Source organism: Filicampus tigris, chromosome 6 (genome assembly GCF_054856515.1).
Source record: "Filicampus tigris isolate MCC_2025a chromosome 6, RoL_Ftig_1.0, whole genome shotgun sequence".
NCBI classification, from domain to species: domain Eukaryota; kingdom Metazoa; phylum Chordata; class Actinopteri; order Syngnathiformes; family Syngnathidae; genus Filicampus; species Filicampus tigris.
In genome coordinates, this window is record NC_141222.1 from 4,277,336 (window position 1) to 4,292,444 (window position 15,109).

The following is a 15,109-nucleotide window of genomic DNA, read 5'->3' on the forward strand; positions in this document are numbered from 1 at the left end:
GTGAGGTAAATTGTGCCATTAGTGAGAAATCACTGGGGTAAATTGTGCCAATGATTAAATAAACTTAAATAAAACAAGATAATTTTAATCTGACAAATGATAATGCTATATAAAACAAGAAAAATTCGGTACAATAATACTTGTTAAATGTTGATTTAAAGTTTTAACATAATCATAGGCCAAATGATTCAACAAGGCCTAGCACCACAAGGTCAGAACAAAATGAATATTCCAAAATGAGCAACTAACTCCATTTGCATCAGAATATCTTCACAGGTTCAGTCTACTACTGGACATTCCACTTGTCAATGCTGCTGGAGAATGTGAACTTTTGCTCACTTCTAGCTGTGCCACGAAGCCTATTTTTTTCTTATCCATATAACTTTTTATAGTCATACTGCAGATCTTCATCTCCTTTCTAACCTGACGTACGATCTTCCCCTGTTGCACCTCTTTCACTGCTCTTTCCAACTCCTCAACAGGAGTTGAAACCTTGTCTGTCTTCCTTTTGTATCTGCGTGGCATGATGGATTTTGGTCTACAATTAAGAATTGATCACTAAAACTATGTGCCAATGTAAGAATCCAATGTACAATAACAATAAAATACAATAAAGTAATATACTGTGTTGTGAATAAAAATTGAGCGTCCGTTATTCGTCATCTGTCGACAGATAACGGACAATAACGGACGCAGCGTGGGTACCCTTCCATCGTCCATCATTCTCCTTTTTTTCGGGGGAGGGGGTTAGTACCTGCCTTTAGGCCAGTCCACCTCTGATTTTACAACAGCGGTGGCACTACTTGCCCGTTGGCAGAAATACCCACTCTCCCCTACTGAATTCTAGTCTAATCGAATCTAGTTGTTTGTTTGTATGTTGTTCATTTGCTGTACTGATTCATACCTGTCTTTTTCTCTCAACAGCAATTAATGTCATTTAATATCAGATATAGTTGCATCAGAAATCAGCGACGCAAAAACATTAGGTTGTGGAGGCTGTGGTACGGCGTACAGTTAGTGTATACATCCGTGTGTAGTATAGTGTGGTGTGGGGGTGGCGACGCCGCGGCGGTTCTCGAAGCTTCACTCAGCAAAACGCCTTTTCATTCGTTTAGTGTGGAACGCGGTGATCTGCGCTAGCTAGCCGGTAATATCCTAGTCGAAGCGTATCGTACTGTGGAGGGGATTCTGCGTTTAGGGTGAGTTCCCCCCCTCAATGTGTTATTATTAGAACTGACGATAAATCGTTTGATTGGCACGTTCATGTCTCAAGATGTTACTACGTTGTTGCAGCTAGTTAGCACGGTAGCAAAGCTAGTCAGCATGCTAGCAATAACGTCTTTGCTAGCTTCTGTAATCTGGGCATTAGCCCGACATTGTAAATTCCCCTTTATACACTAGCCTAACGCTTGACTTCGTTAATTCACCACTGGCAAATAACTGGTGTGTGATTTAAGTTTCAACTCACTCTTTAAGCTCCGGTGCTTACACGCTATCGATCCATTGTTACTGTTTGAATTACTAGCTGGCTTGTTAGCTTAGCATCGGCGCGTTACTTTACACAAGAATGAATCGTTTTCCACAATTAATCGTGTAATACCTTGCATGCACTTAGTTCTATCATTAAGTAAGTAAAATACTTAAGATGACGCGAAATTATTACATTTATTCCAAGCATGGTAATCATTGTCTCACTCGAGCCCCCCATTTCAATTAGAGCTTGTGTTTTCAAAGCATTTGGAAAAACGTGCACATATATTTATATGAAGTCCCAAATGTGTATTACAGAACTGATGACTGGATCGGACTAAATCCTGCATCCGTGCCAAGATGTCAAGTAAGGACATTATAACCCCCCCACCCCTTTTCCTTTGTGTGTGTGTGTGCGTCTGTTTGTGCGTGCGAATGTGTCTGTTTGTGCTTGCGTGTGTGTGTCTGTTTGTGCTTGCGTGTGTGTGTGTGTATGGGGTGATGGGGGCTTTTGATACGTGCATACATGTTAACTAATGGGGCCGTGCACCGCGTTATTAAGACGTCATCATCCGCCATGTTGGGAGTTACGGGAAATGAGCGTAGTTAAAGGCTGTGTATTGTCGATTCAAAAACATGTTAAAATGCAAGAAATTGGCAGGGCTTTACGGAGGAGTAAAATAGACAGTGAAGCCAAAGACCAATATCTAGCAAAAATAGACATTATCAATAGTTTTGATCCCGACAGAATTCACAATACCGAGTGGAGCTACAACCCAGACCTATTTCCTTCTTTGTGTGCGCTGGATATTTTCACATACAATTTACACATTATAAATCTTTAGCCTCTCATGTGCAATTTGCAAATGGGTAGATTCAGGACCTGCAGATAATGAAGGCGGCGAACAATAACATCGTTATTTGGACTAAGGTACATGCTGTGTGTTTGCTTGTGAACCGTCCACTTAAGCCACACAAACAAACTTATTTCCTTTTTAACAACGTGTCTGATTGTTCTTTTACCTCACTTACTGAGTGCATGCACGTATGTGACTAAAAGAGAGAAAGCAAGAGGATTCTAAACTTTGTTTTTAACTTACCGCTTTGAAAATGTACAGAGCATACTCTCGCCCAAGATGGAAGGTTGTTTATGGTGAAATGTTTTCATCTTACAGCCGATAACCAAGCCACCAGTCTTCGTTTTGACATGTCCGAAACGAGGGTTCCCTCGGTCTTCCGCCAAGCAGGAAACCCATAAAAACTCATTTCGTTGTTAAATTTCATCTTCCGTGGTGATCGTGGGTGGCATTGCTGCACCCCCTAACACAGAAACTGTTCACCATGTTGATCTATTTCGGCCAACTAAATCAAGTGAGAAACACAGCGAGTTCGTTTTGCGTGTAACAACAGTAGTCATGTCACCTCCAGTGCGCTCCCAACATGGTGGCTACCCTGGTAGCGACGTCAGCAATGACGCGCCGTGCACAGGCCCTGTTGTAATCCAGTGGGAATTTTTTGCAGTACAGCAGGTATAATTGTTTGTTTGTTTTTTTAAAGTGAGAAACAGCAGGTTGAGTTCGTAACTTTCTTTGGCCCTTTTTTCTTTTTTTTTTTAATTCCAGAGAGGCCATCCTATGCTCCTCCCCCTCCCCCTGCACCTACAACTGTAAGTAAAGCTTCACATTTTCAACCTAAAATAATGACTGGTATCTGATTTATGGATGTTGTCCTTCACAAAATGTTTTGTACTCATTTACTATCTTCTTTGTTGGTTTCTTTGCTATCTTTAAGCCATTTTCATTCATGTTTCTGTCTCATTTGTTTCCATTAGCAAATGCCCAATACTGCAGGATTTGTGGGGTACAACCCCTACAGTCATCTGGCCTACAACAACTACAGACTGGGAGGGAGCCAAAGCAGCAACAGTCGGGTAACGGTATGAATATTGTCATAGCAAAAACAAAAACACATGTATTTGTTTCCAGTAAATTGAATAACTGCTCATGAGTTGGCTTGCTAAATATTGAAATCCACATTTGTCGTAAGCCCTTATGAGCATCATTCACAAGACTTACCTTTTTTTTGTTTGAATTACACTGTATTGTATATACCTTTGCATTGACTCTATTCAAAGAGTATTCCATCCCGAAATCAGAGACTGAAACGCAACATTCCAAACTGTCCTGACTTCATAATAGTGAAGGCTGGCTTACCATCCATCTGTGTATTCAAACACCACCTGCCTTGAGTTACTGCATTTCTGACAGCCATGTTAAGTAACCCATGTCATCCCTGTTGCCAGGGAATTATACGCTCGCTGCTCGGCATGACTTTGGCTGCTGAACAGTAATTTAGTCGCTGCATGAAAGCTGTGCTTGGCTAATGCTGATTATGGCGTTCTGTCCCAAAGTAGGCATATCTCAGCTTTAGAAAGGTTTCCGATGCTTTTTTTTTAATGTTGTTTTTTGTATACTGTCAATTCTACTCTATTGTATGGTGTGGTATGCTATTTGTATGTATGTATCATAAATTGTTTTGATGATGGTTGTGCTTAATTACAAGTAGTGTTTGAGACCTACACAGCAAACTCTAATATAGGCATTAGCACATTTTCAAAGTATTCCGGTTCCTCAGCCAGATATTATAGGCTCTCTGTTTTGCGGTTTTCTTTTGTCAGAATTCCTCTGGAATAAATATACCCAAGCCACCCAAGCCTCCTGATAAGCCACTGATGCCATATATGAGATACAGTCGTAAGGTAAGTACAGTACAATTTGTGAAATCTCTGTTTTGCATCATTGATTCATGTATGTCTATACATGTACGCAACTGGAACACATGGATACTTTAACCACTTCTGACTGTCAACTATAAAACTATGTTTGAAATGTCAGTGTTTGCTTATTAAGGTAAGTGTTTTAAAATTAAGCCAAGACACACTTAGGGCAGTCCTTTTATGTAGTTGGATTTGTCAACTTGGAGATGGAGCTTAAAGCACACGGCCTCCTCTGGTTTGTGACCTCTCTGCAAAGAGATAACCACGCATAGCCCCTCCAACACAACCCAATCCCACCCCCATGTCTGGTTCTCATCACCAGGTTTGGGATCAAGTAAAAGCCTCCAATCCCGATCTGAAGCTATGGGAAATTGGGAAGATAATCGGTGGCATGTGGAGGGACCTCACTGATGAGGAGAAACAGGATTATTTGAATGACTACGAAGCAGAGAAGGTTGGTTGTTTTACAAGGAATGTTTATAGGTCTTTCATGACTGATGGCCACGAGATACAGTGGATAGAAAAAATCTACACACCCCTGTTCAAATCCTATATTTTTGTGTGTGAACAATGAGACCATTGCAAATAATTTCAAAACTTTTTTCCATTGTTATTGAGATCTAACACTTGCATAACTAATTTGAAAAAAAGGTGCGTTAAAAAGTGTTAACACCCCTTTTATAACGAGGGGTGTGGCTGTACTCAGATTTAACCAATTGCATTCAAGCTCTGGTAAATGGGAGTCAGCACACACCTGCCACCATTTAAAGTGTTATGTTTCCCAAAATAAAGTACAGATGTTCGAGTAGCCTGTTCTTGACATGTTTTTGCTTTCTAGCAGAAGTCTGAAGTTTTTGCGCTAACATTGACTGGTATTTAAAACTGTTTATAATTCCATCCATATTGACTAAGCCCCCAGTTCTGGTTTGGGGGAAAAAATTAAAAGCCCTAAAGAATGATGCTGCCATTTGCCTGCTTCGATGTAGGTATGGTGTTCATTTGGTGCTGAGCATCGTTGTGTTCGCAAGTTCGCATCAAACATACATTTTAGAATGATCAAATAGTTCAATTTTGGTTACATCTGGCCACAACTAACGTTATAATGGTTATGGAATTTTCAGATGCTCTGTATTTCGTGAAAAAGATCAGATTTTTTTTTTGTCTTAATTTTTAAGGTCATTAAACAAAATAATCCAGAGGTTGCCAAATGAGACAGCAATTGCCGAGTTTTATACTACACAATGTAATGTTTCGAGTTCGTGTGGTGGTGTGAAAATGAAACGAGGCAGAAAACCACGTCCACACAAGTGCTGGATTCCACAAAAAAAGCTTGTCAGTCCTAGAAGATGAAACAGTTTTTAAGGTCAGTAGTACAGCACCTATTTGATCATACATGAGGCAAAAAGAGGAGACCATGTTACCTAGCACTACAGGGTGAGTAGGTTGACAAAGAGGAGCTATATCAAATGTGTCCATCCATTAGCAGGTATGCTCATCATGTGGCACCATATACAAAGGCACTGCTTGATGCTATCACTTCAAGGTAACACCGTAAGAGAACTAAATTAGCCAAAATGATGAAATGTTAAAACAACGGTGTTCATTATATGAAGTTAAGTGCTTTAGTTTTACTTCTATAACTTTGCACTGTGTGGAATTGATTGAACGTAATTTGTTTGCATTGTTTATGTTCTGTGTGGCACCACTAATTATGCTGTAAAACAATTGCGTACTTGTTTGAACCACTGCTGCACTTGACTTATGGCAGCCATGTAAAAAGGTATTGTGTTGAGATTCCTTCATTTGAATTTGATAAAAAGAAAATTAGACAGTTGAATTCATTTGCACTTTAATTTTAATAATGCATTGCTGAGGTATCGGATCGTGACTCTGTTATGACATAATCAAAATGAAGTAATTCAGACCATGCAAAAAATGTAATTGGGACATCCCTAATAGAGGTAGATGATATCTTTTTTTCAGGGCCGATACCAATTATAATTACTCAAGGAGAACAATTATTTTCAACTTAGTGTTGGTTCTTCACCAAAAATTCAAATTTTATATCTTTGTTTGATGAAAACAAAACCTGAGGAAAGGGGAGGGGAATAATTGTAAAAGTGTGTATGTATGTATATATATATATATATATATATATATATATATATATATATATATATTATTCATTTACAAAACCACTTCTGAACACTTAAAAAAATCTTAAAGAAAAAATTTTTGAAATTGAATGAACACTCAAATCTCTTTTAGGCTAGCATCATGACGTGTGGACATGAATGAGGTATTTCTGTCTATGCATGAAATAATGTGTGAGCTCATGTTAAGCAGCCCAAGTATAACTAAAAAAGAAATAACTCAAAGTCCAATGAGGAGCACCTTCCACAAATGCAATGGGCCTCATGTTCTGGACAATCATTTTAAGGATACTTTGTGTGATTTGAGATGTTCTTTCACCTTAAAAATAGATAAAGCAGAGCGCATACTGAAATATTATCACAATGATTTTGAAAAGGCAGACATATATTAGTGCAGTCACGGACTATGGTAAGCAGGCCAGTGTTTCCTCCAGGTTTTTTGTTTTTTAAGCAGCAGAAGTAAGATGTCGTCCTAAATACGATGTGCATGTTGTGCTCCGCCCGGGGTCTGCACAAAGACGGTGAGACCGAGAGCTTTCCAAGGCTGCAGTGGTTTATATATTTAAACAGATGTCGCATGTTACCGTTTGTGGGTACATAAAGCAACGGAACCAGTTACGTTACCTGCAAGCACCAACACAAGTTGACTGGAGTGAAATAGCGAACGTTAGCTCCATAATGCTCAAAGCTGAAACACAACACTGTAATTTTGACTGCAACCCGTTGCTTCGAGAAATGAAACTTAATGAGTCTGTCGGAGTAGTTTTTTGGGTATTGTCTCTGCAAGTGATTACACAGGTTTGTCGTGTTGCCATCTGACATCCGAACTTAGTCTCTGCAAGCTTTGCAAATAATTGGTTTGTGCCTTCTCCTCCGAGGAAATGCCAAACCAAATCTACACTGTGGATGTGGAGTTTCTTTTCGGGACCAACTCTGCTTCGTGATGACTTTCCGCGAGCTTCCCACTATACAAACAAACGGGGAGGCGGGGAGTGTCACATACAGTGCACAGTGTGTGCTGTGATTGGTTGGTCGGGTATGCGTCAGCGGCTTTGAGCTGCCATAGAGCTAAACTCTATAGAATGTGCCCTGTAGACGATCAAACGATCTTTCGGCTTTATGAGATCGTCAACACGTTAAATATTTGGGGTGGGAATGATAATCGTTTTTTTGATGCATCGTTTGTTTTATTAAAAACGATTCTGCATCGATTCAGAGTTATTAATAATCGATATTTAAAAAAACAAAAAAGATGTGCAAGCGATTACGTGCATTTGTACGTCAGACATCTGTACCCAGGCTTACGTGACAAGATGGCGGGACAAACGAAACGGTTGTGGAAGGAAGGGGCTTTCGCAGCCCCGTTGCACAGTGACGCTGGATATAAAATTCCCGCAGAGCATGTAGATCACTTCTTTCCTCACACAAAAACCTAGAATATCACACCTTCTGCAAGATTAACAGTTTAAAGTTTGTTGCAAAATATGCTGCTTTATATTTCGAATAATAAAACTATTCTGTTTGATGGCAATTTCTCAGGGTTTAATGTTAGTGTTAATTACACCACTCACAGTAAGCTGTGGAAGGAGCTCGAACTTTTATTGCTCTTAACAGAGGAAATACACAGTGCAGTACCATATTTTCATGACCAAAATGTATGGGTGCTATTTCTGTATTTTACACATACATAAGGCGCATACTACCACATCTGCGTATTATTGGGCGCAGACATGGTAAAATATACGATAGCTTAAAACACACGTTAGCATGCATGCACGCTAAAACATATCCTATACTTTTGCGAAAGCTCGCACAACAGTGCAAGCAGACACTTTAGCCCAAGTATCCTTAATCCATTCACAAATTGTAGTGTAACTTGCCCGGCGCTGCCTCTCAGTCTTTGTGAAGCTGTATTCGCCGTCCGTCATCCATCACGCGCTCGCAACTTAACTTTAAACGCCCTATTTACACCGATGTCCAGTGGTTGGTTAAGCCTCCGGGAATAATGGCAGGCTTGGAGTCTATTTGCTTCACTTTGTTTTTCATCACAGCGGCTGTGAGATGGGCGCGCATGGAGTCACAGATTAACAGCGAGGGTGACCTGTGGAAAAAAACATCCGGTCTCTCCGCTAGGTTCACACCTCAGGTCTTAATGCTCAATTCGAAAAAATTTTAAAAATCCAATTTTTTGTGTAAACGTTCATATTACATTTTAAATGCGACCTCAGTCTTGCCTGCTGTATGAACACATGCGTCACGAAAGTGACCCGCATGCGGGACGGCGTCACTCCCGACGTTGTGTTTGCGGAAGTAAATGTGGTCCAGCATGTCGGGCTATTTATACAGTGAAGTGATTAGGTATGCAGTAGAAATAAATACAGTGTTTGGGGAAACTCACCTCAGTCAGCCACTCTCTCATTTTCTCCTCGTTCATCCAGCCCTTTTGATTGGCCTTGATGGTGACTCCGGCCGGAAACTTTTCTTTAGGCAGCGTCTACCGCTTAAAAATCACCATAGGTGGCAGTTTCTGTCCATTACCATGGCAACCAAGCACAACAGTAAAAGCCAACTTCTCATGCCCCGTTGTGCGTATCGCTACCGTGCTGATCCCCTTCTTCTCCACAGTGTGGTTCATCGGGATGTCGAAAGTGAGCGGCACCTCGTCCATGTTGGTGATGTGGTTGGCCCGTATGCGTTTGTCGGTAATCTTTACAGTAGGAGCGGAAGATGGCCAGCTTTTCCTTGTAATCCCCCGGAAGGTGCTGCGCCACGGTGGTCCTTGCCGGGATGTGTAACAATGTGATATGTTGTTGTTGTTATCAGTTACGCCAATAGGGGGGCAATCATGCACTGTTGAGAGAGTGGAAGCCGAACGTGCAACAGGTTGTTGACGCTGATAAGCTGCATGTTCGAATAAATGCCGACCGAGTTGGGCCACAGCAAAGAAGCTGGATGGTTTTTTTTATTAAAAAGACCCACACTTTAACAGGATGTGTCGATGGCGTGGCTCTTCGTGGGTGCCATTTTCAATGTTGTTATGCACAATGAATGCATATACCGGCACTATCTACCTACTGGGGTGTGCCTTTAACGTCCTCTGTCACGCCCACCCTTCTCCATTTAACATCCGCATGGTGTCCTCACTCACGTCCGCCTTTTCTCTATATAAACAGTGTGTTGGCAGAAAATGCTCCCAGTCAATCAAACGCAGTGCTCAACAAAGTCACATAACATGCACAGATATTGGAACTCTGTGCACACATAAGCCGCACTGCATTATAAGGCGTACTGTCCATTTTGGAGAAAATTGTACTTTTAAGTGCGCCTTATAGTCGTGAAAATACGGTACTTCTACCAGCCATATCGCTACAGCACCGCGCGCCTTTTTCTTTCTTCAGTCTCGTGCTCTTTTGTTTTTGCGTACCGTTACACCCCTAGTGTATATATATATATTTTATATAGAGAGTTTATATATATATATATATATATATATGTATATATATATGTATGTGTGTATATGTATGTGTATATATATATATGTGTGTATATATATATATATATATATATATATATATATATATATATGTGTGTATATATATATGTGTGTATATATATATGTGTATGTGTATATATATGTATATGTGTATGTATATGTATATGTATATATGTATAATAATAATGTGTAATACAAATTGAATGAAGCTGTGCCTGGGAATTCAAACAAGCTGGCGTTTCTTGTTTTTTTTTATGTGTAAAGCTGTCATTTTGACAGTACGAGGATTTTGCACGACAGCGACGATATGTATATATAAAAGCCTACAAGAACATCTGAACTTGGTTTTGGGTTATTCAGAGGAACTTTAAATGGTGACAGATGTGTGTTGACTCCTATTAACACGAGTTTGAATGCTGAATTCTGAACATGGCCACTCACATCACCATTTGTAAGAGGGTGTTCACGGTTTGCAACCACATTATTCCTACTTCCCTTCTCCAAAGCGCTTTTTTTTCTGTTGTGTTTCACAGGTTATAGGTGTAAAAACTTCTGAAATGATAGATCTTGGGCTCCTGTTTTATATAACAAAAACCTGGCATTTGAAACGGGGGGGTGTAGACTGATGTGTCTCCAGCAGTTGCGGGTCCCTCCAGTCATCATTGCTTCCTGTATAACAATCCTGCATAACCTCTTTTCTTATCTTGATTGTAGCTGGTGTGTGCCTGCTTGCCTTCCCCTTGTAATTGCTGTCATCTCCAACATAGATTGAATATAATGAAAGCATGAAGGCCTATCACAACTCGCCAGCTTACCTGGCCTACGTCAATGCAAAAAGCCGCGCTGAGGCAGCACTCGAAGAAGAGAGCCGTCAGCGGCAGTCTAGACTGGACAAGGGCGAGCCATACATGAGTATTCAGCCAGCTGAGGATCCAGATGGTAAGGCCGCACAGCTTAATTTGTTTTCCACCACACTTTACAGCGCAATGCTGCAACTACTTTAGCAGGACCACACAAACTGCTCTCTTGTGTTTCCACTGGTACGACTATTTTAACCAATTCCTTTTTGGATGGATGGGTTTTGACAATTACATCTGTTTCTGAGCAGCCATCCAAATGTCTTGCACGGCTCGTAGGTTATGCAGAATGAACATTCTTTTTGTTCCTGCTGTTTTTTTAAAAACACACACACACACACCAGAAGAAAATGTTAACATGAGCTACACCCATGTCAAGGAAATGATGCTTGGCCAAAGCGTAGCTGCTTACATTGGAAGATAACAACATTGAGGAAAAAAATGACAGATAACAGCACTTGGAATTAAGTCAGGCCATAAAATGTTGTCCTTGCCGTCCTGAGGGGTGTTGGTCACAGGAGATCTCAATCATCACATGTACATATTGTTGCTCAGTTAGCTCTCCTCAGGACTATGTTCGCATTGTGCTTCATTTCTTGATGTCTGAAAAGAGATCCATCGAAGCAGCTTTGTTTTTTTAAACTGCATCAGACCTATTCACAAAACTGATTTTTTGGTCATTTTTGTTCAGTCTTGTTTTATAATCATCACATCTATCATAGAAGGTTACATAGAAGCACATTGTTGCACTAAAAAGAAACCATGGCTATGAAACAATCGGACCTCATTTATGAGCAAAAATGTATTAAGGAATAAGGAATTTCAAGCTTGCACAACTGTTTCCTGTTGTTGTTTTCACTATGTTAAAAGTTAGGCCCTCTGAATAGTTATACAGTACGTCACACTTTGTTCATTGAAAATGCAGTGAGCTACGAAACTAGGATTTTTGGTTTATTAAAAGTCAACCGAATAAAATGAAATATTTTGATGGAAAGAAAAAAAAATCTATCCTTTTCAAATGTATTCAGTGTATTTGTTCACCGGTACCCTGTTTGCATATGTACAGCTTTGATTCTCAACCAGTGTGCTGTGGCACATAAGTGTGCTGTGAGAGAACTTAAGGTGTGCCGTGGGAAATTATCCAATGCCAATTATTCCGACCAAAAAAAAAAAATCTATTTTCTAATCAAATTAACTGTTCTGTTCATTTATTTATGCCAATCGCGTCTAGTAACAGGCAAAACAATAAAATGTGCTTCCACGAGATCAAGGGGTGGCCAACCACTCAAAGGCCAAGAGCCCCAATTTTGACTGTGTTACCGCAAAGGGCCACAGCATGCACGTACACTTGGTACCTTGATTGTCAAATGTAATCCGTTAAATCACCGCATTCAAACGAGCCCTCCACACACACTGCATTGCTCACTTTGTGTAAAACAGAATTTTTTCCTCCCAATCATTTTCGTCAGACAAACCTGGTGCAACTATCAAAAGCTGACAGTTTGGTTTTATCACGGTATTTCAGGGCTGTGCAATTAATCGAAATTCAATTACAATTATGATACTCCACGATTACGAAATTGGCATAATGATAAAAAACGATTATTAATATGCATTTATACCTTACGCACTATTAAATCATACTTGGATTTATACACATAAAAGCGTCTCGTGAGACGCATGCGGGTTGGCCAGGCCTGCACTAGATGACACAAGCTACAGAATGACCCTGAATAGCTACTTTTTGTGAATCGTTTTGCTAAGTGGTTTGCCGTGTGATTTTTTTTTTTTTTTTTTTTTTTTTTTTTTTAATTTTGATTTAAAAAAATTTTTTTTATCGGATGTGAACTAAGTGCCTTGGCTCAAGAAAGGTTGAGAAACACTGCAGTAGAGTATAAACTATATAACCATTATCAATATTTAAACACTACTCTTCCGGCAACATTTGTCATTTTCATCACCTTTTGCAGAAGCTCTTATTCTTTGCACAGCTTTGACAATGTAATTTTGAAGGCTGTAGTTAGCACCCAACATTTTTTTCATGTTTTCCTAGATTATGATGATGGCTTTTCAATAAAGCACTCTGCAGCAGCCCGTTTCCAGCGCAACCACCGTCTGATCAGTGAGATTCTCAGCGAGAGTGTCGTGCCTGATGTGCGGTCTGTTGTCACAACTGCCCGTATGCAAGTCCTCAAACGTCAGGTCCAGTCTTTGATGGTTCACCAGGTATAATCCCATTTTGGATTCTCATACTTTTATACGTACATAGGTCATATAACATTAATAGTAGTTGGTCACCGTTGTCTCTGATTGTCTCCTACCACAGAGAAAGTTGGAAGCAGAGTTGCTTCAAATTGAAGACCGCCACCAGGATAAGAAACGAAAATTCATTGAAGCCACAGATTCGTTCACGAATGAGCTCAAAAGAGTATGGCCTCTTTTTTTAATACAAACCCTTGTCAAAACACTCGCACGCCAGGCTCATTTCGCATGTTTACTAGCTGTACAGTGAGCAGCTCTGGTAAAGTGCCAACCTGCATCTGCCCTGTTAACTCCATCCACATGTTGTGGCAGTCACATAGCAGTAGTCTGCCATTTGTTTCTCTGAAATGAAACCTGGCACTTGTTGGCTGCATTGTCAACGGTTTACAACAGGTGGTGCTATTTGTTTAATATGTTGTCCATTATCCTCTGATAGAACACTATAAAACTATCATTAAAACATGAAGCTTCACTGATGTGTTTAATGATGCTAATAATGATGCTAATATCCCCCCCCCCCCAAGCTTTGCTGTATGAAAGTGGAAGTGGACATGGAGAAGATTTCTGCAGAGATCTCTGCAGCAGAAGAGGCAGCCCGAAAACGGATGGCTGAACGGGAGAAAGATGCAGGGGACAGAGGAACTAAAGAGGCCCCCACGTGTGTGTCAACAGCAGCTGAAGAAGAAAAACATGGCAAATCCCAACCGAATCCTCTCAGTGACAGTACCAACAAGGGAGGTGAGAACAGTGAGTTGATCGGCAAAGACCCATCAGGTGAGCCATAGAACCAGTCACTGGTGATTAATTGTGATGTCTGGCTCACAGAACAAACCATATTTTCTAGCACATTTGTATATGTTCTTTTCCCACTGTTCCCACGTTGCAGGGAAGCAGAAGGCTGCAGAGGAACTTCAAGAACAGCCAGGCAGCGAAGAGGGCGCCTCGGAGGACAAGGAGAGTGTCCTCGAGGGAGCCATGGAGGAGGGAACCAGTGACAGTAACACGGGCTCAGAAACCACTTCTGCTCTGACAGAAGATGCTCTGACCAGTGAGCCATCCGAGGGTTCCGGCAGGGCAAGATCAACCCACTGAGTCGCGCTCCTGTCTCGGAACTATCCTAGCTATAACTAGCCTTTTCATCTGCCGGACGCTCATGAAGTTTACCACCTATCATGCCTTGATTTTCCCCAAAGCAGGCATAAGTCTTTACAGCTCAAGTCAGTACAGCCATTGTTGTAAAGTAGTCTACCACAGGAGCCTGTCTGAACTGTCCATATTTATTCACAGGAAGAACTGCTCTAAATCCACTTCAGCAAATATCAATTCATTACTCCCAGTCCATTGCAATTGAAATCTGATAATCATTTTTAACAACCTCATGTGAAACAAGGGTTATGTATATGTAACAATGTTTTGTAGTGTGATTATTTTTGCATGTTATTGATCTTTTCAGGAGACCCTTTTTACCTACCTTCACAGTGGTATCATGGTGACTGTCTCCGGATTTAATTTTGGATGTCCTTAGTAGTATTGTAGTGTTAGTTATCACTCTTATTTTGGTATATTACTGTTATCTGTAGGTATCACACAGTCAACAGTAATATACTGTGATCCAATGATACCTAACCACTTTTCTAGCTGTCAAATCAAGATAACATGCTCAAACCTTAGTCATATTAAGATATTGTGCATACAGCGTATGAGATTTACTTCAATAATATCTCATACAACAGTCCAGAATGCGCCGTTTTAAAAGACATTTTCTTGTACACATTTATGCCAATAAACATTTTTTAAATTCCAAAACAAGTGTTTTCTCGCTCTCTTTTTTAATGTAACTGCACGCGCCAGTAGGAGCCGTATTTATTTTTCGACGTAAGAAAATTGTCACAGCCGGCAAAAAATCAAGTTGCATAGTAAATATCGCTGGACTTGGGTTGAACCTTCACTTATTGATCAGTCCACACATGCTTACTTTGTTGAAGGATATTTTATCTCCTAAAAAAAAACTTAAGTGATTAATTTGGAAGCACAAGAGGCTCGCTCTCAGTGATATTCACATTTCCACTCAGACAAAAGACTCTAGTTTGCAGAATGT

At 40.3% G+C, this 15,109-nt stretch overlaps 1 protein-coding gene across 2 annotated transcripts; it reads left to right on the forward strand.

Annotated features, from left to right (window-relative positions):
• Window positions 1-817: 817 nt before the first annotated feature.
• smarce1 (SWI/SNF related BAF chromatin remodeling complex subunit E1) lies at window positions 818-14,814 on the forward strand. 2 transcript variants are annotated; one of them, XM_086033601.1, is made up of 11 exons: window positions 818-1,199; window positions 1,789-1,837; window positions 3,093-3,136; window positions 3,302-3,406; window positions 4,148-4,228; window positions 4,569-4,700; window positions 10,660-10,831; window positions 12,803-12,975; window positions 13,076-13,177; window positions 13,536-13,785; window positions 13,898-14,814. In XM_086033601.1, exons 2-11 carry the CDS (start codon window positions 1,831-1,833, stop codon window positions 14,101-14,103), a joined length of 1,272 nt encoding a protein of 423 aa, XP_085889727.1. In that variant the 5' UTR covers window positions 818-1,199; window positions 1,789-1,830; the 3' UTR covers window positions 14,104-14,814. The 2 variants fall into 2 exon arrangements, with proteins under 2 accessions (XP_085889727.1, XP_085889728.1); XM_086033602.1 differs by having other exon boundaries at window positions 819-1,199; window positions 3,302-3,400.
• Window positions 14,815-15,109: the final 295 nt, after the last annotated feature.